Here is a 24,840-nt window from a genome sequence, read left to right as displayed (position 1 = left end):
CAGAATGCTATTATTTTCCCTTATAACATGGTTATAAGGGAAAATAATAGCAATCTACAGAACGCCTAACCCAAACCCGAACTTCTGTAAAGAAGAAGTTCGGGTTTGGGTACCAAACCTGTCGATTTTTCTCACGCGTGTGCAAAACTCATTACAATGTTTTGCACTCGTGCGGAAAAATCGCGCATGTTCCCGCAACGCACCCGCTTTTTTTCCCGCAACGCCCATGTGAAACCAGCCTAAGGGCACATTCACATGCAGCAGGTTTTGAAAGACGATCTGTTCGGTTCGTCTGAATGGGGATGTTTGACAGCAGACACATGGATTTCTGCAGCCCTCATGCAAATGAATGAAATTGATTTTCAGTCGTAGAAGTTTTCTGCTACTAAAAAGTATAAAATATATATTTTTTAAATTAATGCCTCTGCATTTAATATTGCATATCCAAAAAAAAACAAACACCAAAATTGACGTATAGAGGCCAAAAAACACAATATTTGTCTCCGTCAAGCCTATGGATATGTAGAACTACAACCTGTATGCCAAGAGCTTTCCCAGGGCATACAGCAAACACAATGTGAAAGTAGCCTTGCTGCGATGCCAAGTGAATGATGTATGGGGTTATGATGGTAACCTGTTGTATCTGTTGATTTCTACTTTTGCATTATGTTCTTTTATTAATCTAATCATGAATGTTTGTTTCGTCCAGGGGGATCCATTGTTGGTGAAGTTAGAATAAGTAACTATGGAAATAGAGCATCCAAGTGAAATTAATGCTAATCTAATAGGTAAGTGTTTCCTGATAGAAATCAACCAGTGCTCATGGAAGCTCCATTTATAATTGGTTATGCTGACTGGGCTGGCTTGGTAACCCCAGTTAAGTCTACTTTCACACTCGCGTTTTGGCTTTCAGTTTGTGAGATCCGTTCAGGGCTCTCAAAAGTGGTCCAAAACAGATCAGTTTGGCTAATGCATTCTGAATGGAAAAGGATCCGCTCAGAATGCATCAGTTTGCCTCCGATCAGTCTCCATTCCGCTCTGGATCCATTTTCTCTGGCACAATACAAAATGGATCCGTCCCCCATTGACTTTCAATGGTGTTCAAGACTGATCCGTCATGGCTATAGATGACATAATACAACCGGATCCGTTTATGACAGAAGCATGCGGTTGTATTATTGTAACGGAAGCGTTTTTGCAGATCCATGACGGATCCGCTAAAAATGATGGTGTGAAAGTAGCCTGACATAAAGAGGACCTTTCACCTCTCCTGACATTCCTGTTTTAATAGCTTTGTGCATTCCCCATTTAATAACAGTTCTGGAGCATCTATTCTTATGTCTCTATGTTGTGCCGTTTCTTTATTATTTCTACTAGATGTTATGAATGAATTACTATTAGCCTTCAGTAAGGAGCTGTGACTTTCTCCAAGATCAGAGCTTGGGCTTGGAACTTAGACACTTCACATCTTGTGCTCTTCAATAAACTTTTTTGTACTTTTGATCGTTGGATGTGGACATGGGTTGTCCAGGACTAGATAGCAGTGTTTCCCAACCAGCGTGCCTCCAGCTGTTGCAAAACTACAACTCCCAGTATGCCCGGACTGCATTTGGCTGTGCGGGCATGCTGGGAGGTGTAGTTTTGCAACAGCTGGAGGCACACTGGTTGGAAAACACTGGGTTAGGGCATCAATATGCAATCAATGGTGGTCCACCTCAGCTGATTGAAGAGCACCAGTTCCCCTTCCTTGTTTACTAGGCACCGTGGCTGTACTTGCTATAAAAGGCATATTCCCATCACAGACAAATGTGGTCATATAGTTAGGTGGGACCCGCACCTATTTCCCAGGGTCCGGCCTCCGCCAAGCGCTCTCCCCATACAAGTGAATAGGAGCCACACAAGCGACCACCACTCCTATTCATTTCAATGGGGCCGACGGAAATAGCTTGGCTATTTTCGGCAGCCCCATAGAAGTGAATGGAGGGTGGCTGCGCATGGGCAGTGCGCCCTCAACCACCTTTCCCCGCTCTGTTCTCTGTCTAGGTGCAGGTCCTAGCGATATGCCCCCATTGTCTGTTATAGGAATACCCCTTTAAAACACACAGCAGCTCAGACCATTGAGTGGTGCTGCAGTACCAGGCACTGCCACTACCAAAAATATAAGGCTGTTCCTGTAAACAATGAAGGGAACGTGGTGCTGGCAGGAGAGCTGCAGTCTCTTCGATTTGCTTTTGAGCTATGGATCCCCACCAATCTGTTATTGATGGCATATCCATAGGATAGGTCATCATTTTTCTTGTCCTGGAGAAGCCCGTTAAGAGAAGTCAATTTAGGGCTTATGCATATGATTATATTTTGCATCTGATCCGCATTTCTACAGGTTTGGAAAAAAAATGGACAGTACACAAATGTCAGTTTCCGTGTGTCCATTCCGTAAATTATAGAACATGACCTATTATGGTCTGTGTTAAAACAAGAATAGCCAAGTGATAGGATTGTGAGAATTGCGGAATGCACACTGACGCTATCCATATTTTTCAGATCTGTGATTTGTGGACCGCAGAAGGGATACGGTCATGTGCATGGGACCTTAATGTTCTGTTCTACAGACTAAAAATGGGTCTGTCTGTAAACTACAGGAAGCTGTTTGAACAGAACTATGAGGCCTGGGCGAGCATTGCATAATATGTCATCTATGCAGATACTCATTATGTGTGTATTACTGATATCTGACACAAATATTGTTATCTTTGGAGATAAAGTGCGGAATGTGTAGGGCCTCTGGTTGTCAACACTTGCGCTTCCAAATAGAGATTACTCAGTTTTTTTTGTTTTTAAACACACACGGTTATATCTGTGGCTGCTTTACAGTTACTGCTGGTTTTGCAGTTCCTTATCTGTGTCCTTCTTTTTTCCCCCTCCTATAATGTGCGGTTTAGAACCGTTGTCTTATTGCACAATGCCTTCAGTTTGTTATTTATATGTGACTTTGCAACTTTTATGGTGGCTCTAATCTACGTTTCTTGGAGTTTACACTTACATTTTCAGCAGCAGAAAGTGAGCTGTCATCATATTGGTAATAAATTTACCAAAGGTAGAACACAAGGTACTACATGTAGACCTGGACAACACAGCTGCAGTGATGTGAGGGGTTGTAAGGAATATTGATCTACATATGTCTCGTCCATTGATGTGGTGCACATCTACAAACCTTAACCACTTCCCTGCAGCTGTGACCTCTCAGGACCATATATTGCATACCATAGTTTGAAAACTTTTTAAGCTCTATACAATATGCAACACTTATATTGCGAGCCATATTATGTCACCCATACAGGCATGTGCATACTGTACTTTTAATATCACTCGAATTTCAGGTGGAGGCATACACATTTTTGTATATACTTTATTTTATTTTATTTTTTTAGTTCTTGTATTACGAATCCAACAGGTATGCTGGTGTGTGTGTGATGTGCTTTGTTGGATGCTGTGTGTATGGAGAAGATGTCTCCATGTATGTGGCGCCTGATGGGAGTCTGTACTAGAGAGGTATAGTCTTCCGCACTTTCCTATACAGCTTAAAAAAAAAAAAAAAGTTATGCCTTTGCCTACACTCTTTGGCCTCTGTCGGGTGAATGGAGCTCCACGAATATTTTTGATGTATACTCAGGGAGGTTTCCACGGTGTGTACATCAAACATAAGGCTGGAACAGCGTGTACACAGGGCCACCCTCCTTTTGTTTTCACCCTTTGGCACCATGATTGCTATTGACCGTTAGATCTAAGAGGTTAACGCTAGTGCTGCCAGTTCAGCTGTTATGTCCAGCTTATTCCCATACTTGATGCTTTGGGCACAGCCACCGCTGTGTATATTTAGTACATTTACGGTACTGCCCCAACTGTAATGAGCCGTACTATAAAATTAACACATTAGTTAACTCACAGGGTGAACACCGTTAAGTGTCAGAATTGTGACTGGAACAGTAGTGTCCATACATGAACACCACTCCATGAGACTGACATAGACCACTGTGCGGTGTACCCCTTCAGTCCCATGGAAGTAAATGGAGAGGTAATCTCACGTTTACCACCTCTCCATTCATACAGCGGACTTTGGAACCCTGATTCCCGGAATCGCTTGGCGTGCTAATGCTTTATCACATATCCTGCCTCCTTAAATTCTGTATAGTAATATTACATGTATTCCCATAGAGGAATAACAGATGGGAATGGCAGCAATTTATGGGCCTACTCTTGTACTCAGAAAATCATCTTGGACATGCCATTACCTTAAAGATATGTGTGTGTGTTTTTTTTTTATTTTTTATATTTTTATATATTTCTTTATGTACTCCAGATAATGACTCCCTGTTTGACAAGGATGTAGAACACAATGAAGCAGAGCAAATTAAGAATGAACTGAATGGAAACGTACCTGTATCTACAATAAACGAGGCCAGACTTCATGCCAAAGCCAAGAGAAGACTTCGCAAAAATTCTTCACGGGACTCCGGAAGAGGAGACTCTGTTAGTGATAATGGTGAAAATGGCCGAGGGTTACAACCCACTAGTCCAAAAACCAAGCTCATGGATAGGAAATCCCGGACTGGGAAAGGACGTGGACTTCCAAAAAAAGGTCTGTGGGCTTAACATGTTTACAATTCTTTCCTACGTAATTTTCTGATTTATGCATTTCTTATTCTTATTTGAATTCTAAATAAACAAAAAATAAACAAAATTGTATCACGATAACGATATATATCGCAATAAATGCCCATTTAGAAAAAAAAACACTCAAAATATGTGCTCGTGTTTTCTTGTTGCCCCAATACATTATAATGTCTCCTTGATGCCCCCATACAGTAATGTCTCTTAGTTGCCCACCAAGAATGGGGTCACCGTTCCCCTCCCCCCAAATCTGATGGAGCGGCCGTGCCCCCTGCTGCTCCATTCATTCTCTATGGGAGTGCTGGAGATAGCAGCGATCAGCCATCTTCACCGCTCCCACAGAAAATGGGACAGCCTAGCGGAAAACCCTGATAAGTGGGTTGTTCAGAGTGTGCCCATCATAGGTGCACATTGTCAGGAAGGGCACCTTGGCATCATAAAGATGCCTTTCGGTCAAATAAAACATTGGGGGCATTTACTAAAGAATGGCGCTTCCCATATGGGTCTTAGTACACTACAGCCATATTACGGCAGCCCCCAGAGAGCAGTGACTTCTCAGCCCCGGCCTCTCTGTGCAGCAGCCCCCAGAGAGCAGCGACTGTTATCCAGCGCCGGTTTCATGGCTCTGGGGGTTTACATCCACTAGATGCCATTTCTTTGTGATCTAAAGGACTTATACTCCCGTGACTAGAGTTGTCACAATACCAAAATTTTGATTAATTTTCGGCCCCATAAAAAAGTAATGCAATACTCGATACCACGCAAAAGAAAAATTAAATGCCAAAAAAAAGTGCATTCCGCAATTTATGGAACGTGCGGCCCATAATAGAACAGTCCTATCCTATTTTTTAAGTGAGAAAGAGACAAAAAAATAAAATAATGGAGAATCGGCTGTTATTTTTTATTTTTTTCTGTTACGGCGTTCACCACATAAGAGATATTTTTCAATACTTTAATAGTTTTGACTTTTTCGGACGTGGCGATACCTAGTTTTCTCGCCCAGTTTCCTTGGGGGACACAGAAGACCTTGGGTATAGCTCATCTCCATAGGAGGCGTGACACTAAGTGAAGACTGTTAAGCCCCTCCTCCACAGCTATACCCTCAGCCTGGAGAGAGAGACTGCCAGTTTTTGCTTGGTGTCCAAGGAGGCAAGACACTCCCTGCTCTGCAGGGCTGTTTTCTCCTTGTTTAAATTTTAGATTTTTACTTTTTTCTTTTCTTTTTGTTCCAGATCTTCAGGGACAACAGAGACGCACTAGACCTCTCTGCTTCTCCCGGGGTTGAGCTGCGCCAGTGCCGGTCACCCGCACTGCTGCCTCCCCCACAGAAGACAAGGTGGATCAGGGCAGCCTAGCTCCCCTACATCCCGCCAGCGCAAGGGTCGCCCGCACGCCAAGTCCCTCTTCCAGCGTCCTGCCACTACGGTGCCAGTAGCTGAAGGGGCGACCCTGCTGGAATGGACCGAGGGTGAAGACGGCTATGGTGAGAGATTGGCTTCTCCAGCCCTACGTCCCCTTCCCCCCCCCCACCCTGGTCTCCTGCGTGCCTGACCCCCATACTGGGCCTCTGGACCCTACCCCTGCTGGACCTAGGCTGGCCCCTGGGGTGCCGCAGAGCGACAATCTGCTCCCTGCCTCCCCCCCCCCTTTCCTGGCCCTCATAGGACATGAAGCTAGTGGCTGTCTCCCCACAGCTAGCTGCAGAAGCTGCGACACAGTTTCTGCCGTCGCCTGCCTTCTCCTCACGGGCACCCCGTCTCTGGGTCCCCCCATCTCGCCTGATCACATTGGGCCTTACCGGAGTGTTGCTTAAGGCCTCTCATGCCGGCATTAATATTCCAGTGCGGCCGGGCGCCGCAAAAATTTTAGGCTCCTGACTCTTCCGGCCGGCGGGGTGGGCTCCCGCGGCCGGTAAGCCGCCATTCCGGGCCCCTGACTCTTCCGGCCGGCGGGGTGGGCTCCTGCGGCCGGCAAGCCGCCATTCCGGGCCCCTGACTCTTCCGGCCGGCGGGGTGGGCTCCCGCGGCCGGCAAGCCGCCATTCCGGGTCCCTGTCTCTTCCGGCCGGCGGGGTGGGCTCCCGCGGCCGGCATTGGGCTTGACTATGCCCCAGCAGGCCCCGTCCGACCGTCTGTGCGGTCGGCGGGGCTCCGCAAATTTTGTCCCAGGCTTCGCGGCCTGCTGGGCCGCAATTCCGACCGGCCCGCGGGGTGGGCACCCGCGGCCGGTTTGAAGCGCCACTCCACCTCAGGTCCCGGTGGTACTTAACGGGCCGGGCGCCGCAAATTTAGACCCTGGCTTCGCGGCCTACTAGGCCGCAAAATTCCGGCCTCTGGTGGAGGGGGCGGGAACTTCTCCAGGCGCGAATTCTTCCCACCTGGGGGTTCCTCCGCCCCCAGGGGATCGCAGCGCCGCCCTCCTGGCCGGATCCCTGTTAACCCTTTGGGTACAGGCCGGCTCCCAATGGGCCTGTATGGTTGGCCCCCCTTTTTTCCTGTCTCAGACGATCTGTGCCCCTATATGGTGGCTCCCCTTTAGCCTCAGAGAGGCTGTGTTTAAAATAAATAATAAAAAAAAATAATAATAATAATAATGAATAATAGATAACTAATTTCTATTGGACTGCGCAGGATGCTGCAGCCTCATCAGTAGTGCTGCATGACCTCTTTCCACAGGCGGCATGGTGTTGCGCTCCCAGCCTGCGTCGCTGCTAGGGCATTTCCCCTTTTAGGCGGTTTTCTTGCTCTCTTCCAGGATACGGCGCTGGCCAAGTGCATGCGGCCCTTCCGTAGGCAGCATTCATCATCTCTCCAGTTATGGTGCCTGCCATGTGCATTCCCCCCCCCCCTCCTAGGCGGGATACTGCACTCTCCCTGGCTGCCGGCTGTGCATGACCCCCTTCTTAGGCGGAATACTGCACCTTCACCGGATACGGTGCTGGCCATGTGCACGACCCCCTTCCATAGGCGGAACGCTGCACTCTCTCTGGATTTTGCTGCCGGCCATGTGCGTGACCCCCTTCCATGGGCGGAACGCAGCACTCACTGGATTCGCTGCCGGCCATGTGCGTGTTACTGGTCTGCGCCTGATCACATTGGGTTTTCGCCCGCTTGCCAGGCAACTCCAGCGGGTTCGCTACTGTCCGCTCCTGGCTGTGTTTTGTCCAGGATCTGTCGTAAGACTTAGGTTTTTTTTGTCTGGTGTTCTGTGGGAAACTGGGCATTCCCCACTCTGAATTCTCTCCCCATGGTTCTGTCTTTTTTCCAGTCCGGCCTGGACCTGGGACTGGGACTCCTTTACTTGAGGTGTCAAGTGTCGGCGCTGTTCTTCCTCTTCCAGCGTTCCCCGGCCCTCTGGGCCTGTCAAGTCCTTCTTCCTCGGAGTGGCTCTTTGGTTCCTCTGTACTGTCCTTCGGTACCGTCCTGGGGACTACATACTGAGCTCTCGGCGCTCCAATCTTTGTCCTTGGAGCCGTTACAGAAGTTCTCTCTGCCCCTTCTGTCCTGTACGGTTGTGTTTCCGTATCAGTCGTGTCTCTGACGGGTGCCTGAATGGCCCCTTTTTGTTCCGAGCCTTCTGTCTTTTCCCAGGACAGGGCTGTTCCACATTCCGTTTTCTTCCTTCCTTCCTTCTGAAGGTGGTGTTTGCCTTTCGCTTCAACACTTCACCGATTTGGACGTTGTTTGGGCCTTGCCGTTTTTACTTGGGGATCTCCGACTCTTGTCGACGTTCGGCCTCTTGGGTTTCCAGAAGGTCCGTGCATAGGGTCGACGGACTCCAGGTTGGTTTTTCCTCCGCTTTATCAGATTGACTATTGCTGAGGTTACCGCACCAAGGGCAGGATTCTGCCTTTGGTGTCACCGTTCATTTCACCAGAGCGGTCGGTGCCTCCTGGGCCAGAGGCATTGGGCTTCGGCCATGCATTTGGGCAAGGCGGCCACAGGTCTTCCTTGCACGCCTTACCGAGTTCTACAGGGTGCATACTCTGGCTTTGGCAGATGCTGCCTTGGCCCGCCTGGGTCTGCAGGCGGCGGTTCATTGATGCCTTTCGGGTGCTTCACCTTGGAGCTGTGGTCCCTCCCCCTTTTGGACTGCTTTTGAACGTCCCAAGGTCTTCTGTGTCCCCCAAGGAAACTGGGCGAGAAAACAAGATTTTTGTATAACTTACCAGTAAAATCTCTCTCGCTCTTTCCTTGGGGGACACAGCACCCACCCATTCATTGTTTTCTCTGCACGGTTTCCGAGTTTTTGTTACCCGTTGGGTAGTTGGCTTGTTGGTTCCTTGTTGGACTTTGCCTTTCTCACTACTTGGACACGCAACTGGCAGTCTCTCTCTCCAGGCTGAGGGTATAGCTGTGGAGGAGGGGCTTAACAGTCTTCACTTAGTGTCACGCCTCCTATGGAGATGAGCTATACCAAGGTCTTCTGTGTCCCCCAAGGAAAGAGCGAGAAAGAGATTTTACTGGTAAGTTATACAAAAATCTAGTTTTTTTTTTTTTTTTTTATTATATTTTTTTTATGTAAATTGGTAAAGGGGTTGATTAAAATGTTCTAAAATTTTAATGCTTTTTTTTTATTTTTTTTATTTTATTTAATAACTATTAGCCACCTTATGGGGCTAGAACCTTGGATCTTTTCATCCCTTGTCCTATGCACCCTAATAGAGATCTCACATTGTCCCTGCTGCCCTGTGCTTTGTGCACACGGCAGCAGGGAGATTACCATGGAAGCCATAGATGGCTTCGGTAGTGTCCTGGCTGCCATGGTAACCAATCGGAGCCCTGAGATTTCACTGCTGGGGCTCCGATCAAAAGCTACCCCTGCACCACCAATGAAGAGGGGAGGGGACCCTGTGGCCACTGCCACCAACTGTTATAATACTTGATGCAATAATTTTAATTTATAATACTAGGGTATGGAGGGGGCGCACTGCGCCACCAATGAATGTAATTAACCTCATAATACAAATAAAGACTGCGGGTGCCAGCCATATCACACAGCCGGAACTCTGCCTCAATGACAGGGATACCACCAAACCGTTCCAATTAACCCCTCAGGTGCCGCATTTGAGGGGTAAATTGCCTTGGTTCGCGGGATCGCCGCTTCCGGTCATTGAGACCGGGTGCCGGGTATGTGATACGGCTGGCACCTGCAGTCTATATTTGTATTGAGGGTAATTCTCATTGGTGGAGCAGCGGCCACAGCCCCTTCCCTCCTCCTCACTATTACCTTCTCATTGGTGGCGCAGCGGCAGCCGGCTCTCGCCTTCTCCACTGTGCCAGCTGTATTGTGCCCTGGACGTTTTTAGAGGCATTCAGCACTGTGACGTGTGTCTGCCCCTATGACGTCACTAAAGTACAGCGGTAGTTAAGAAATGGCGATATCTCCATATCGCCGTTTCTTAATACCGCAGTATATCGTTAATAATGGTTTATTGCCATTAGTATAAGGCAGTGGTGGTGGTTTGATGGACTAAAACTTCCTAATGGGTTCATTATAAAAAAAAAAAAAATAATTCTCTTTTACATATTCTAATGAATGAAATTAAAATGTTCCATTTAAGAGGGTTTTATTGTCGGTGACTGATCAGTGTATGATAAATAATCCAACTTAAAAATAGTTCAGAACTGAACCTCTAAATATATTTGAAAGAGCTTTGTGTGTCCATAAATCTTTTATGCATTGTTCAAAAGATACAACCCATATAATAAAGAACACACCATTCATAAGTATGCCACTAATTAAATATATTCATTTAATAAATCTCTCACTAAAAAGTTACCAATCCCTTTAATGAAGAGACTCCTACTACATATTGTGCAGGCAATTAGATGTAGAAATAATTAGATTTGGAGCTGCTGACAGAAGTCCTGTTGTCTAAATGTCACCGTTGTTCTCACTCTCCTGGTTTATTTAGGTGGAGCTGGTGGTAAAGGAGTGTGGGGAACTCCTTGTCAAGTCTACGATGAAGAAACTGTTGACGTCAAGGACCCAAATTATGACGAGGGTCAAGTAGGTACCTTCATTATCATCTCATTTGTTTAGTTTTAGGTTGTAATATACCGGTAGCTTTCTAGTCCTCCAACTTAAAAATAGAAGACCAGGTGATTTCATTGGAGATTGGTAGGACTGCCATTGAAAGATAAGGTTCCTGAGCCCCCCCCCCCCCCCCCCCCCCCCATTACTCCAGGAAGTTGAGAATCTGTGCTGCAGCTCCATACAAAATCTGTGGAAGGTACAGAAACTTCTGAGCAGCAGTGAAGATCATTAAAGTAAGTCTATCAGGTGCTTTATTTCTACTACAACAGAGATCAGCAACCTTCAGCACTCCAGCTGCTTCTGCGATTTATAGTTTCGAAACAGCTGGAGTACTGGAGGTTGCTGATCCCTGTACTAGACCAATAACCGCAACAGGGAGGGGACTTAACTACATGTGCAAGTATACATTTGTGGCCACAAATACTTAGATTTGCAGAGAAAAAGAATGATCTTGTATGCATAAGCCTAGACTTTATTGATGGCACCAGCCTTTACACTATGTCACTGTGTGATGCATTGACGCTGAAATCTCTCCTGTGCTGTGTGTTCACAGGCCGTTCGTTGCATGCACAGTACTGTCCCTGCTGTGGGCAATGGCTTCAGTGACGTACTGCCCAAATCAAACTTCATCTTCATTTGGGTTTCAATAAGCTTAGAAAATTGCTCTGGAGAAGTGAGAGAAGTGCAGAAGGGACAGGCAGTCTGGCAGATATATCACATAATGAATTTTTGCAGCTCCTGTGCTTTCCACGGAAGCTGCAGAAGCCAAATAATAGCCTATTACAAGAAATGTTTTTAGCCCAAAATATATGTAAATCAATATTAATTACAAAAAATGGTTCCAAAAATTGTCACATTCATATGTGTTAAGTGCGGAGCCCTATGTGACACATGTAGATCTTTATATGAAGTGACGATGAATGTGTTATTTATTAAGTGAAAACTGCAGTCACACGGATCTGTCCGTTATGGTCTGTGGTCTCCTGATCACAGCACGTAACCCTGTTTTCGCAGATAGTTGTGTACGTTGCAGATCTCTCTGCCAGGGAACGTGTTGAGGGGATTGAGCTTTGTGTTATTTCATGTTCAATAGTTCAGCAGTCTGAAAGAATAGGCAGACTTCTGGTTTGTTTTCATGAGCACGTTTGCTGATTGTGCATTTTTATTTTTTTCCCCCCTTGCGTGAATTTTTTTAGGAGAACTGTGTTTACGAGACCACGGTCCTTCCTCTGGATGAAAAGTCATTTGAGAAGTCTGTGACACCAATTGTGCAGGAGTATTTTCAACACGGGGACACTAATGAAGTTGCAGTAGGTTTCTCTTGCTTTAGTTTTGATTACTACCCTTTCTTTTTGTTCATGAATTACCGCATGACCCTGGTTTCTTGGGGATATTCCCTAATAAATAATCAACCTTGATGAATCTTTTTCTGCTAAGACAACAATTATAGTTGGCTCTTTCACTGTCCTGTTTCTGGGAAAGGTGGGTATTTATTCCTCAACGGAAAATTGAAGAACATGAAAGAAAATGTATATACTTACCTGGCTACCCACCATCCGTAGGTAACATAAGCATCTAGGACCAGTGGCGACTCTAGGAACAATATATAGGGGGGGGCACAAAGATACCACAGTCAAAAATGGGGGGGGGAACAAAATAAGTATATCTAAATAGGATTACAAAATACGAGAGTATTGCGGTCTGCAGGGATACATTTATAATAAAACAATTTACTTACAAAATAAGTTATTTAGTCGTCTGCTGTGCCGTCCTCTGCTTGCTTCCGCTGATTCTTTCCCCTTTTTTCTGTCTCTCGTCAGTGCGCAGGCGTACTGTTATGGTGGATCTGTGGAAGACACACTGTTATGGTGGATCTGTGGAAGACACTGTTATTATGCCTCTCATTAGCCCTCATTATGCCTCTCATCACTCCCATATCAGCCCCCATGCCTCTCATTAGCCCCCATTATAAGCCCTTATGCCTCATTAGCCCCCATATGCCTCATTAGCCCCCATTATGCCTCTAATAGTCTAATTAGCCCCCATTATGCCTCTCATTAGCCCCTATTATGCCCCCAGCAGCCTCATTTTTTATAAAATAAAAAAACACTTGCCTCTCCTGCTCCTGGACGCCGCCTGCAATTTTCTTTCTCCTCAGTCGACTGTGCTCTGAACTGGCGCGCACAGCGTGAGGTCACAGAGCGCCCTCATGCTGTGCGCAGCCCTGCACAGCCGACAGCCGAGGACCAGGAAGTGGTAAGTACAGAGCGTTCACCACTTCCTGGTCCTTCTGTACTAATGGGCGCTTCACCGGCCATTGGGCAGAGCAGCTCCTTTGGGGAATCAGCGGGGGGGCACCCGGGGGGCAAAGAATAAAATTGCCCCCCCCTGTAGCAACGCCACTATGTAGGACACACAATATTCTGATTACCGATTACCTTGACAGTGCTTAATACCTGATCAGTGTATGCTATGAGCAGCTCATGGTAGGACATGTATGACCTGTGTCCATGGAGCTGTTTACTCCCCTTATTTCTCTTTTAATACATTAACTTTCAACATTCAGTTCAGAACAGTTTAAACATAACATGAATTGCGGAGATGATACGGCTCATATAAAAACGTCTCGCAGTCACAATTCGCGATTCATGAATACCAGGAACAAACAATGTACGATATCCATTTAACAAGAATTCCATACGGTTCTGCAGTTAAAGGGGTCATTTCCAGAAACGGCACCACTCTTGTCCATTTCATGAGTTCAGCCAAGCTGACATACTAGACACAGTTATTTTCTAGCCCATTGGTCGTATCTGGTAAAAGAAGTGGAGTCTTATTTCTAATTTCGAGATGTGTACCTTCCAAGATCAATGGCGCCAGATGGTCAGCTTTGAAAAAAAATAATAACTCTGTCACCGTTGAGAATAACACAAGTTTTTCTAAAGCTGGCCATCTTCTGCAGCTAATCTCTGGATATCTAGAGCCAAGCATTGGCTATGCAGAAACCTGCAGTTGGTCCCATTCAATTGAATGGCTCTGTGCTGAAGTTCCTTTACATGGTGAGTGGCTGAGTGCCGCTGTATACGGAGAGACTGAATGGGATACTGCACAGAATTAGCATTACAGCCCCTTCATTCTCTGGAACAGTGGAGATTCCAGAAGTCAGACCCCCTCCTCCAAATGTAAAGTAATTGAATTTTCTAGTAATTCACCCATAAAATGGGTGTAGCCCTTTAAGCTTGTGAATTGACAGCGGAACTCTTAAATCAGTGATCGTTAGTGGGGGTCATTTGCTAACTTCACTAAACCAGTTTTTGGCATAAAGTTGCAAGACCCCTTTTGTTGCATGGACGTTTTTACGCTGTCCTTGCCACTTGGGAGTGGTGGGGGCCGGCAGATTGACCCCAGAAATTTACGCCTGGAAGCAGGCGAGAGAGGAGTGATAACTACTCCAGTCAGACGCAGTTTTAATTCCAGGCACACAGACTGCTGGAGGTGCACATAACTTCTAATGAGGCCTGCGCAGGGGCTATCAAAGACTGGCGTAGAAGGCAGGTCCTCTTTAAGGCTCTTTAAAGTTTTTTGCATTATTTAGCATGGCTTGCTTGCTGCTTCTACCTGGCAGTCCTGTACAAAGCTCTCCCAGAACTTGTTGTGTTTGAAAAAGCAGGTTACATGAGGGAGAGGAAAGGAAAGGCGTCTTATCTTAAAGTGAACAATTCCTGGTAGGGTGTGACCTTGCATTTCACAGAACATTACTTTCTCTGTACTGATAGGTGCCCTGTTTCTGTGCCAGCTGCTCTGGTCACATTCTGGGTGACAATTAGTCTTCAAGCTTGATAAAGTGATCAGGACCTTTCACTCCTGCCTGGTCTGATTACAAAGCAAACATTCGAGGTCACAGGTGTCCTCTTTCCCCTCACCCCCCATATTTGTAAATGTCATTACAGACAGTAGATTGCAAGCTCCTCTAGTCATGATCTTTGCATTTCTTCACTGATGACATTTAGCAACCTAGGGCTGTATAACACCAACAGATTACCTGACCAATTTTTGGACAGATGGCCGTTTACACACACAGATCTTTTGTTATACACACCAACTATTGGTCTGATTGGACAGAAATTGGTCAAATATCTGTTGAACATCCCTACACCATAAGACAAGAATGCACAGTACAGATTGCCACATGTATTGTTGATACCAAAGGTGGGTTTACACAACCCAATTGTTTCCCGATAATCTGCCAAACGCTCGTTCCCGACAATCTGACCATCTAAACTTGCCGCCGATGAACGAGCTAAACGCTTGTTCGTTGGGTGATCCTGCTTGTGCAGGCACATCAATCGTTGTTTCCAGGCAGCATAATGTGTGGTCTAAACAGCGATCTGCTGCCCAGAAACAGTGATTCTGTATGAGGACAAGCGATCGCAGTAGCGATCCCTGGTCCTCATACTGTGAAGCTCTCTGCATGTAAATGAGTCTCCTTCACTGAATGGGCAGCTGACTGTTGCTTCCTTCCCAACAATCGGCTTTCTGGTCGGCGCGTGTAAAGCCGCCTTTAGACTGCAGTGTAAAGAATCACTTTAAACCACAAAGGGATCTTATTAAGGGCTCATGCACACGAACATGTGCTGGCCATGCCCGTATTGCGGCCTGCAAACGGCGGCTGGCCGTGTGCGCACCGTTTCACAGATGCGGACCCGTTAATTTGCAAGATACAGAGCAGAAGGCCACGGAAGCCCTACAGAGCCCTTCCATGGCATTGCGGTCTGTGCCTCCACACAGCAAAGAAATGCTCTATTTTTTGTGGTGCGGACGGATCACGTAACCATTCAAGTTGAATGGGTCTGCATCGGTCGGCACTGGCCACATGGTTTGTGGTTTCCAATGCACGGCATGGGCGGCACACGTTCATGTGCATGAGCCCTAAGACTGATGTACACCAGTCTTAATTTGTCCTGCGCCAGTGCGAGGTGCCCACAGTTATTAAGAGGCACATACCTTTTAATTGCACCAGAACTGCATATCTACTCAAGCCAGAAGTAGATATTGTTAAATTGGGCTGCATTGGTCTAGTCCAGTGATGGGCAAACTGCGGCTCTCCAGCTGTTGTAAAACTACAAATCCCATCATGCCCTGCTGTAGGCTGATAGCTGTAGACCAGGCATGTCCAAAGTGCGGCCCTCCAGCTGTTGCAAAACTACAACTCCCAGCATGCCCTAATAGCTGTAAGCTATCCAGGCATGCTGGGAGTTGTAGTTTTGCAACAGCTGGAGGGCCGCACTTTGGACATGCCTGCTGTAGACAGACTGGGCATACTGGGAGTTGTAATTTTAGAACAGTTGGAGAGCCGCAGTTTTCCCATCCCCTGGTCTAGTCCATGCCCCGCCAACGCCTGCAAAAATGGCAAGGGTGTTTTAAAGGGAGGAAAAGTGCAAATTTTCGCCAAATTAGGACTTGTGCCAATTCTACTTTTCTATATCAGATTTTTGGCATAGAAGCTTAAAAAATCTCACCTAGAGTTTGTATATCACCAGTACAAATAGGTAGCCCTAGAGCTCGGGGGATGTTCAGTGACACACATGCATATTGTTAGACTGGTTTGGTTTTACATTTTGTGCCCATTGGTACTGCCGAGCCAGATGATAGATTGCAGGGAATAGTCGGTAGAACGCAATCAATTATACAAATAGGCAGCACCTCCAAATCATGATACAATAATCTTTTATTAAATGCAAAAATTACATGAAGATATAAAAAACTGAAAAAATAGATGCTTAAAGAGCTGCAAATGTAGATAAATGCTGATGTATTTGCAGCTTTATAAATGTTTTTTTTTTTTTTTCTCCTTTTAATATCTTTCATGTAATTTTTCTATTTAATAAAAGATGATTGTGCCAAGATTGGAGGTGCCGCCTGTTTGTACATGTCTGTTGTTTGTATAGTCTAGGGATCGGCAACATTCAGCACTCTGGCTGTGGTGAAACTATGACTCCCAGCATGCACACTTGCTTTTCTGTTCTTGGAACTCCCATACAAGTGAATTAAGCATGTTGGGAGTTGTAGCTTCACAAAAGCTAAAGTGCCGATGGTTGCTGATCCCTAGTCAGTATGGACTTTATTCACTTTGGTGTGCACTCCTGAGTGATTTTCCACTGTAACCATTGTTCTTCAGTGATTTAGATACCACCAATAGATGCAATTACTTTTGCTTGCAGGAAATGTTGAAGGATTTGAATCTTGGAGAGATGAAGTGTGGACTTCCCATGCTGGCTGTATCTATTGCCCTGGAAGGGAAAGCCAGTCACCGGGAGTTGACATCAAAGCTGCTGCATAACCTCTGCGGGACTCTGCTGAGCACACGAGATGTGGAAATTTCTTTTGACAAATTGCTGGAAGAGCTGCCTGAACTAGTTCTGGACACACCTAGGGCACCACAGGTTTGTGTACACATAGCAGGTCTTTCTTTAAATCAAGGGATCCATCATATGCTTTGTACCACATGTTCCAAGTTGTTGTTAGAATTATGTCTTATTACAGATAATTAAAGGTCATTTACACTAAAGGCACATGTGCTGACCGAGCAGGCAATTTATCGAGAAGGGACCACTCCTTCCCGAAAACTACCTACTTGTCAGTGGAGGTAAAGAGCTGCATTTACATGCAGCAGTCAGATCCACTGTAAGAGGAAGAGTGATGGCTACTGCTGTATGTTTTGTTCGAAACGGGTGCGGACCCATTTATTTCAATCGGACCGCATAAGATGCGGACAGCACACCGTGTGCTGTTCGCATCCGTTCTGTTCCGCGACGGTGCAAAAAAGATAGAGCATGTCCTATGTTTGTCAGTAAAACTCGGCTCTGTTGCCCCATCCAAGTCTATGGATCCGCAAAAAATTGAATGCACACGGAACACATTCCGTTTTTTGCAGACAGATTAAACTGTCCGCAAAAAAACAGATCCGCGTTTTTATGGACCGCAAAAAAACATATGGCCGTCTGAATGAGCCCTTATACAGATTCATTGTTTCTGGGCAGCAGACGCTGTTTGCAAAGCACATTCTGCTGTCCAGAAATGATCATTTAGGTGTCCGCATCAATGATGATTTCACCCCACAAATGAGTGTTTTTCATGTTCATTGGGTGATCGGCAGCATCTTTACAGGGGCAGATTATTGGGAACGAGTGTCTGTACTAACATTAGGTTCCAATAATCAGCCCAACAATTGTACAGTGTAAATCCTTCTTTAGAAAGATACCGTCTTTAAAAAAAAAAAAAAACATGACAAGCATCTACCGTAATTAACATTTAAATCAGTACAATGATTGTACGTAGGCTGCCATAAAATGTAAATGTCAGGTGACCATAATTTACTGTTGCACATAGCAGTGCTTTAGCAGACACTTAAAGTGGATTTACACGAGTAGTTAATTAGGCAGATTATCAGGAACGAATATAAGTGCTCGTTCCAACAATCTTCCAAGGTGCAGCAGATTACCTGATGAACGAGCGTTCATTGCGTTAAACTGTCGTCCGTGCAGGCACCTAAATTATCATTTCTGGGCAGCAGATGGTGCTGTCTAAACAGAGTTCTGCTACCCAGGAACAATCCAGCTGTATGAGGACAAGGGATCGCAATAGCAACCGCTCATCCTCATACTGTGGAGGTGATTGCTGCATGTACATACTGCTCTTCACCTCAACTGAGCGAGCAGCCGACTGTCAGTAAGGAACACTTCTTCCTTCCTGATAATCTGCTGCTCATCTGGTTGTGTAAACGCACTTTTAGTTGTGTGCAAACATGTAATATTTGTATTATTATTGGACATTTTGATCTACAGTAATTGTCAAAGCCCACAAGTAATAAAAAGGTGAACTTGCTCAGATGGGACCCTACACTGCACAATGTACCTGTAAATAGGATACTTACTACTTTTGTGGTCCTAGACCCTCAAAATGAACTTGGGGTCCTTCTACACTGGCATATATGCTACCCACTAATGAATACCAAATTATTAATAAACATGCTTGTTTATCCACATGGGTTTGCTTATTCTCGACACCACATCCCATTTTCATGGACAAACAAGCCTTTTTATTCTGGGCAGCGTGGGGTGGGAGCAGTGCATGACCAAAATAGAGGCAGTCACCACCCACAAACGTGCAATACAAAAGACAGAATTTCTAACCATGTGTTTTTTTTTGTGTTTTTTTTTAGACTAGGCAACTATGAGGGCAGTGGTGATTGTAAAAAAAGGAAAAAAAAACATATGTCCCTGTAATTTCAAAATCATCTGACATATTAGGTGTTGTAATCCATGGGGGTCCCAGATCTACTAAAACAAATGTCTTTGTGCAATGATGGTTAGTCTTGGGTTACATGGCGACATTGGCTGCGACACCCTGTCAAAGAGAGCCTGCAGCTGAACAAAATGAGGGGGGCAATGGCAGACTCCAAGCTGTATGTAATCCCACTATGGATAATATGTTTTCACTCCTTCATAATACTTTGTAGAGAAATATGGTAAAATGGCGTGTTTTGTATGTGAGTAATTCTTATCTCTGTCTTTGCAGCTGGTCGGTCAGTTTATTGCTAGAGCAGTTGGAGATGGGATCTTGAGCAAGACTTATATGGAGGCTTATAAAGGCACAGTGGACTGTGATTATGCTCGGTACATTATAAATATTATATCATCAAGGCTAGGACTGTTAGTGCTGGTTCAGTGGTCATTCCAAATTGCATTTCCTTATTAAAAGGTGTGTTTGTATTTAAAGGGGTTGTCTGGACATCACGCAGGCAGAGGGGCGAAGAAGGGGTTAAGAGGGGGATATGTCCGGGTTCAACTCTGTATATAGATTTATTGGCGTCAAATACAGGCTGTGTCTCAAGGTCTGTACAGGATAAATGATGTCTGTACAAGGTGACTCCACCAGCAGAATAGTGAGTGCAGCTCTGGAGTATAATATAGGTTGTAACTCAGGATCCGTACAGGATAAGTAATGTATGTACACAGTGACTGCACCAGCAGAATAGTGAGTACAGCTCTGGAGTATAATACAGGATGTAACTCGGGATCAGTACAGGATAAGTAATGTATGTACAAAGTGACTGCACCAGCAGAATAGTGAGTGCAGCTCTGGAGTATAATACAGGATGTAACTCAGGATCAGTACAGGATAAGTAATGTAATGTATGTACACAGTGGAGTATAATATATATTTTTTTCCTTTTCTCTATAGAGAAGCATTGAAGCGGGCAGCGGTTCTCCTAAGCATGACTAGAGTTGGAAAAAGAATTGACAGTGTCTGGGGCGCAGGAGGCGGCCAGCAGCCAGTTAAAAAATTGGTGAAAGAGGTAAATGTTTTGCTTTTTTTTACTTCAGGTAATCTGTATATTAATAGTTGATCATAAAGTAAGGCTACTTTCATATCTACGGCCGCTATGCCGGCAGGCTGTTCCGACCGGATTCAACTGCAATGACTGCCCGCCCCATTAAGTATAATAGGGCACGGACGGAGATCTGGCAAATTTTTGCCAGATCAGGCGGCCGGATCTCCGTGCTGCAGATGTGAAAGTAGCCTAAGAGGTAAATTTGATCAATCATGGACAAGTGCAGTCAGTCAGTGGTTCGTAAAATATCTCGCGGGTCTAACCAGACTCCCATCATTCTCAAAAACCGAGTGTTTCTTACCTCATTTCCGGAGGAGAACGAGCACATGCTTTATCTGGGCATTGAAATGAATGGAAGTGGCTCAAACCTCTTCAAGCATTTATCTGTCTGTCACTCCCATTTATTTAGCTAGGGGAAAATCCAAGTCCGTTCCTGAAGAACAGTGTAGGTTCCAGCAGTTGGATCCCTATGGTCAATGCTCCCTGTAATTTCAAAATCCTCTGACATATTAGGTGTGGTCCATGGGGTTCCCAGTTCTAATAAAACGGATGACCTGTCTTTGGCTGTGACACACTGTCAAAGAGAGCAGCATAGCCCTGTCTGCAGCTGAACAAAATGAGGGGGTCAATGGCAGACTCCAAGCTGTATGTAATCCCACTTTATCTGCGCATTGAAATAAATGGAAGTGGCTCAAACCTCTTAAAGTGCTCATCGGTCTATGTCACTCCCATTTATTTAGCTGGGGGAAAATCCAAGTCCGTTCCTGAAGAACAGTGTAGGTTCCAGCAGTTGGATCCCTATGGTCAGTGGTTTCTGGTGTAGATTATGGACAAGACAGAGAACATCATGCTGAGAAAGAGCAAGCGGCATCACAATGGAGTGATATCTGTGTAACATGGCTCAATATATAGAGTTGTCTGTATCATTCTGTTTTCTCCCTATCAGATTGATATGCTGCTAAAGGAGTATTTGTTATCTGGGGATGTGTTAGAAGCTGAACGCTGTCTTCAGGAGCTGGAAGTACCTCATTTTCACCACGAGCTTGTGTATGAGGTAAGCCACTTCTCTACAGTGTGTACTAATCCACTTTACAGCATGCACCATTTATTTATATCTACCCATACACAGGCAATACTGATGGTTCTGGAAGCAAGCGGGGAGAACACCTACAGGATGATGCTGAATTTGTTGGAATCCCTGTTGAAATCAGCAGTCCTCACCTTGGACCAAATGAAAAGGGTAAGACTGCCCTCTGCTGGTGGGAAGCTGAGTCTGCAGTGAGTGCTGGGAATTTGCACGGAAGTGTGTATTCAAATGCTAACAGTAGTTTGCCTTTATTGTTCTGCTTGTTTTTATAGGGCTACGATAGAATTTACCAAGAAATTCCAGATATTAATTTGGATGTACCCCATGCATACTCTGTTCTGGAGCGTTTTGTGGAAGACTGCTTCAAAGCTGGGATAATTTCTAAACAAATACGGGACCAATGTCCATCAAGGTGACTATGTCTCTTTAATGACTTATTTCCAAATAAATGCATTATCTGAACTACTCGCCAAATAGTAGAAAGCAATCTAGCAGGGCCAACTAGTGCCATTAGGGAGTGTGGTTTTAAAGCCCAATCTGATAGCATTGAGGAGCAACATGGCCAAACGGAGGCAGTGGCAGCCGTGGGAACCATGACCCTTGGATTGGGAACAATGAGCAAGGGCCCAATTAGATTGTGCTTATTATTACACAGGGTAATGCAAAGTAAATGGTGGAGGATCCATTGCTACTGTAATTGTTGTGGTCGCCCCAAGTGGGGAGAACGACCAACATTTACGGTAGCAATGGATCCTCCACCATTCACTTTGCATTGGCCATTCAGTTCTAGCGATTATCGGCAGCACATGCCTGGTTACATGGGGAGATGTGCTGCTGATAATGTTGCATCTTTCATTTTGAATAAAAGATGCAAATCAGTCGACAAACAAGTGCGTACTCGTTTATTGGCTGATCAGCACAATTATTCCTATGAACGCTTGTTCCAGAAAACTGTCCTTAAATCTGGGTCTTTGAAGTGAATGAATAATTTTTTGCCGGTTTAAGTGTTTTCGGGCGTCCTCGCGCACTCTTAGTTTGTCTTCTGCTTGTAAAGATTTGGTTAAACGTTAATCTCTTCATGTAGGGGCATGCAAGAGGAATTAAGGCAAACAGTGCAGATGTAGAGCATACATTTATGGGGCTTTCTAGCTTGTTAATCTATATAATGACTGAGGGGCGCTACTGCCCTGCATGGGGGAGATGGCATTAGCCAGGCAAAACCTGAACATACCTTTTTTATTTCTACAGAAAAAATGTTTATAGTAGAGAAGTGTGAAATAATAAACATTTTTCTAAGAAACTTGTACTGTAGATTCTGACTCTAAATGATAGCCCATGACCGCCATGGTCCATGCCTGAATTTCTTTCCTCCAAGATATTCCATCATCACCTGTGAGTGGTATTACAAAGTAAAAGGAATCGCAGCAGCCATAAAGCATCAGAGCGGTGTAAAGGATGGTACCACTAGACTCTGGAGCACTGGAGACGTCTTCTGTGCAGTGACCAATCACACTTCTCTGTCTGGTGAATGCCAGGAGAACGTTACCTGCCTGACTGCATTGTGCCAGTTGTACAGTTTGGTGGAAGAGGGATAATGCCATGGGGGTGTCTGCAGTAAGAGACTGCGTCCTGCTCTGCCGCCAGTATGCAGTACAACCGTATTATATCCTGTGGCGCTGGGCATGGGAGTCTGAGACAGAGCAGGATGCATACAATTGAGCAGCACGGACCATGCTCTGGGCTGCCATTTAGAAGCCGAATTTTGCTATTTTCAAAAACTATCAATGTGCACACCCCTGAACAATAATGGTTTTAGTTTTTGTTTGTCACTAGAGGTGAACATTAAAGGGGTTCTCCAGAATATTGATGTTTATGAATTATCCTCAAGACACCTGGCACTTTTCAGTGATTTTTTTAATTTTTTTTTGTAGCTCCAGAAGCAGGCTCCCGAGCTACACAGTTCCATTCATTGTGTAGTGGACGGAGCAGGTAACTGCAGCACTGAATTAATTGGGAGTAGCTTTGCAGTTACTAGACAGTGGATGGAGCTGTGTAGCTCTGTCTCTACTGCCAAATAGCAATCCCCTGCCTAAGGATAGGCCATCCATTTCAAAATCCTGGACAACCCCTTTTTAAAAGGATGGAAAAAAAAAAAAGCATAGCATTGAAAAGTAACTGCTTTCTCTTTTTCTTTCCACCACAGAGGAAGAAAACGATTTGTGAGTGAAGGAGATGGCGGTCGTCTGAAATTCGAGAGCTATTAGAGCACAAGGGGCGCCATGGCCGGGCACAGTTAATGTTTATAATCTCTCTATACATTGTTCTGGGTACAAAGCCTTTCTATGATAGTTTTCTAAATAAAACTGTTTCAGAAGTTCATAAATTGGGGGAGGTAGATGTACAGAGACGAGTGGTGAAACGTCATCTATGTCTGGATGTGCCATTTGTTTTCAGTCCCTCTTGTGTTCTGTAATCACATGTAACAGCCGCTCATGGTAAATCTGAAGACTTGTTATCGCAGGGGGCGGCGCCCTGTGACCCTTTGTTTGCTGCTGCTACTGCTGCTCTTCATACACATTTTGCTTTGGTAGTTGAAAGGGAGAAGTGACTTGTTCAGAATAATTTATCCACTTGTGCCAGGGGGATAGAATTGCTTTATTTTTTTTAAGCAAATAGGTTGGTTAATGGGGGGATATTTTTATTCACCTTTCCAGAGAAAAACTAACATTTTGACATGAAAACGTACAGTAAATGGTGGCTGGAACATCTATTTTTCTAAAAAAAAAAAATCAACTGGACATACAAGCTAAGTTCTGCTAGAACGTGTGTGTAAATACAAATGTGTGCAAAACTAAATAAATATGTTTAGTGACGCAACAAAATGCTGAGCTGCTGTCTGTGTGTGGTCTGTGAAAAGGTCACTTTAGTGCCTGTTAGTGGTTGACTGGTTCTGATGACTGAAAAAACAAAACAGAGCATTAGACCACCTGCACACAAGTGCAGGTGAGCGCATCAAAATCTACATGTCTAATTGCGGATTTGATGCGGTTTTGCTGCAGATCTCGCCCTTCTATTGAAAAGGGAGAAATCCGCAGCTAAAACTGCAAACATAATTGAAATGTTATTTAATTTGGCAGGTCAATTTATGAGATCTCGCTTTGCTGGCACTGTAACATACTTTAGTTTTTCTGAACAGGAATCCACACGTATTCCGCAACTTGTACAGGTGGCCTTAGAGTGCCAACCTGGACCAGCTGCTTCCTGCTCTATGATTGATTGACCCCCATTGTACCGCATTGTGCTTAAAATCGTGTGCTCTAATAACCAGGGGATCTGCTTGGTTATAGTTTGACTTACCTAGTTATAACATACTATTAGTGTCAATTTAAAGAGAACCTGTCACCATAAAATGCAGTGCAATCTGAAAGCCTCTGGTTATAGAGCAGAAGGAGCTGAGCCGATATATAGTTTTGTGGTAAAAGATTCAGTAAAGCCTGTAACATTTATACATTTATATCTCTGCTATTTTCACTTCCCGTGAAGAGCTGTTGGTACAGGGGGAGGTATTAACTGATAGCATTGTGTATATAAGTGTGCATACAGAGAGAGCTGTCAGTCACTGATAACCCATGCTCCCTGTACCAATAGCTCTT

General features: G+C 44.9%; 1 protein-coding gene across 4 annotated transcripts in view; it reads left to right on the top strand.

Moving 5' to 3' along the window:
* Window positions 1–24,069, top strand: part of PDCD4 (programmed cell death 4) — a 42,599-nt gene extending 18,530 nt beyond the window's left edge. For 3 of the 4 annotated variants that reach the window (XM_040434809.1, XM_040434811.1, XM_040434810.1), the window contains exons 2-12: window positions 710–788; window positions 4,358–4,636; window positions 10,585–10,679; window positions 11,903–12,016; window positions 16,928–17,149; window positions 19,284–19,381; window positions 19,950–20,064; window positions 21,047–21,154; window positions 21,230–21,340; window positions 21,460–21,599; window positions 23,391–24,069. In XM_040434809.1, coding sequence (XP_040290743.1) covers window positions 746–788; window positions 4,358–4,636; window positions 10,585–10,679; window positions 11,903–12,016; window positions 16,928–17,149; window positions 19,284–19,381; window positions 19,950–20,064; window positions 21,047–21,154; window positions 21,230–21,340; window positions 21,460–21,599; window positions 23,391–23,451 — 1,386 coding nt within the window. In that variant the 5' untranslated portion in view covers window positions 710–745 and the 3' untranslated portion in view covers window positions 23,452–24,069. Of the gene's footprint in view, window positions 1–709; window positions 789–4,357; window positions 4,637–10,582; window positions 10,680–11,902; window positions 12,017–16,927; window positions 17,150–19,283; window positions 19,382–19,949; window positions 20,065–21,046; window positions 21,155–21,229; window positions 21,341–21,459; window positions 21,600–23,390 lie in introns of those variants that run through there. The other variant, XM_040434812.1, reaches the window with a different exon arrangement.
* The last annotated feature ends 771 nt before the right edge of the window (window positions 24,070–24,840 follow it).

This window comes from Bufo bufo, chromosome 6 (assembly GCF_905171765.1).
Source record: "Bufo bufo chromosome 6, aBufBuf1.1, whole genome shotgun sequence".
In the NCBI taxonomy this organism is placed as follows: Eukaryota; Metazoa; Chordata; class Amphibia; order Anura; family Bufonidae; genus Bufo; species Bufo bufo.
Note: the sequence above shows the minus strand (reverse complement) of the source record. Positions and strands in the feature narration are given on the sequence as shown.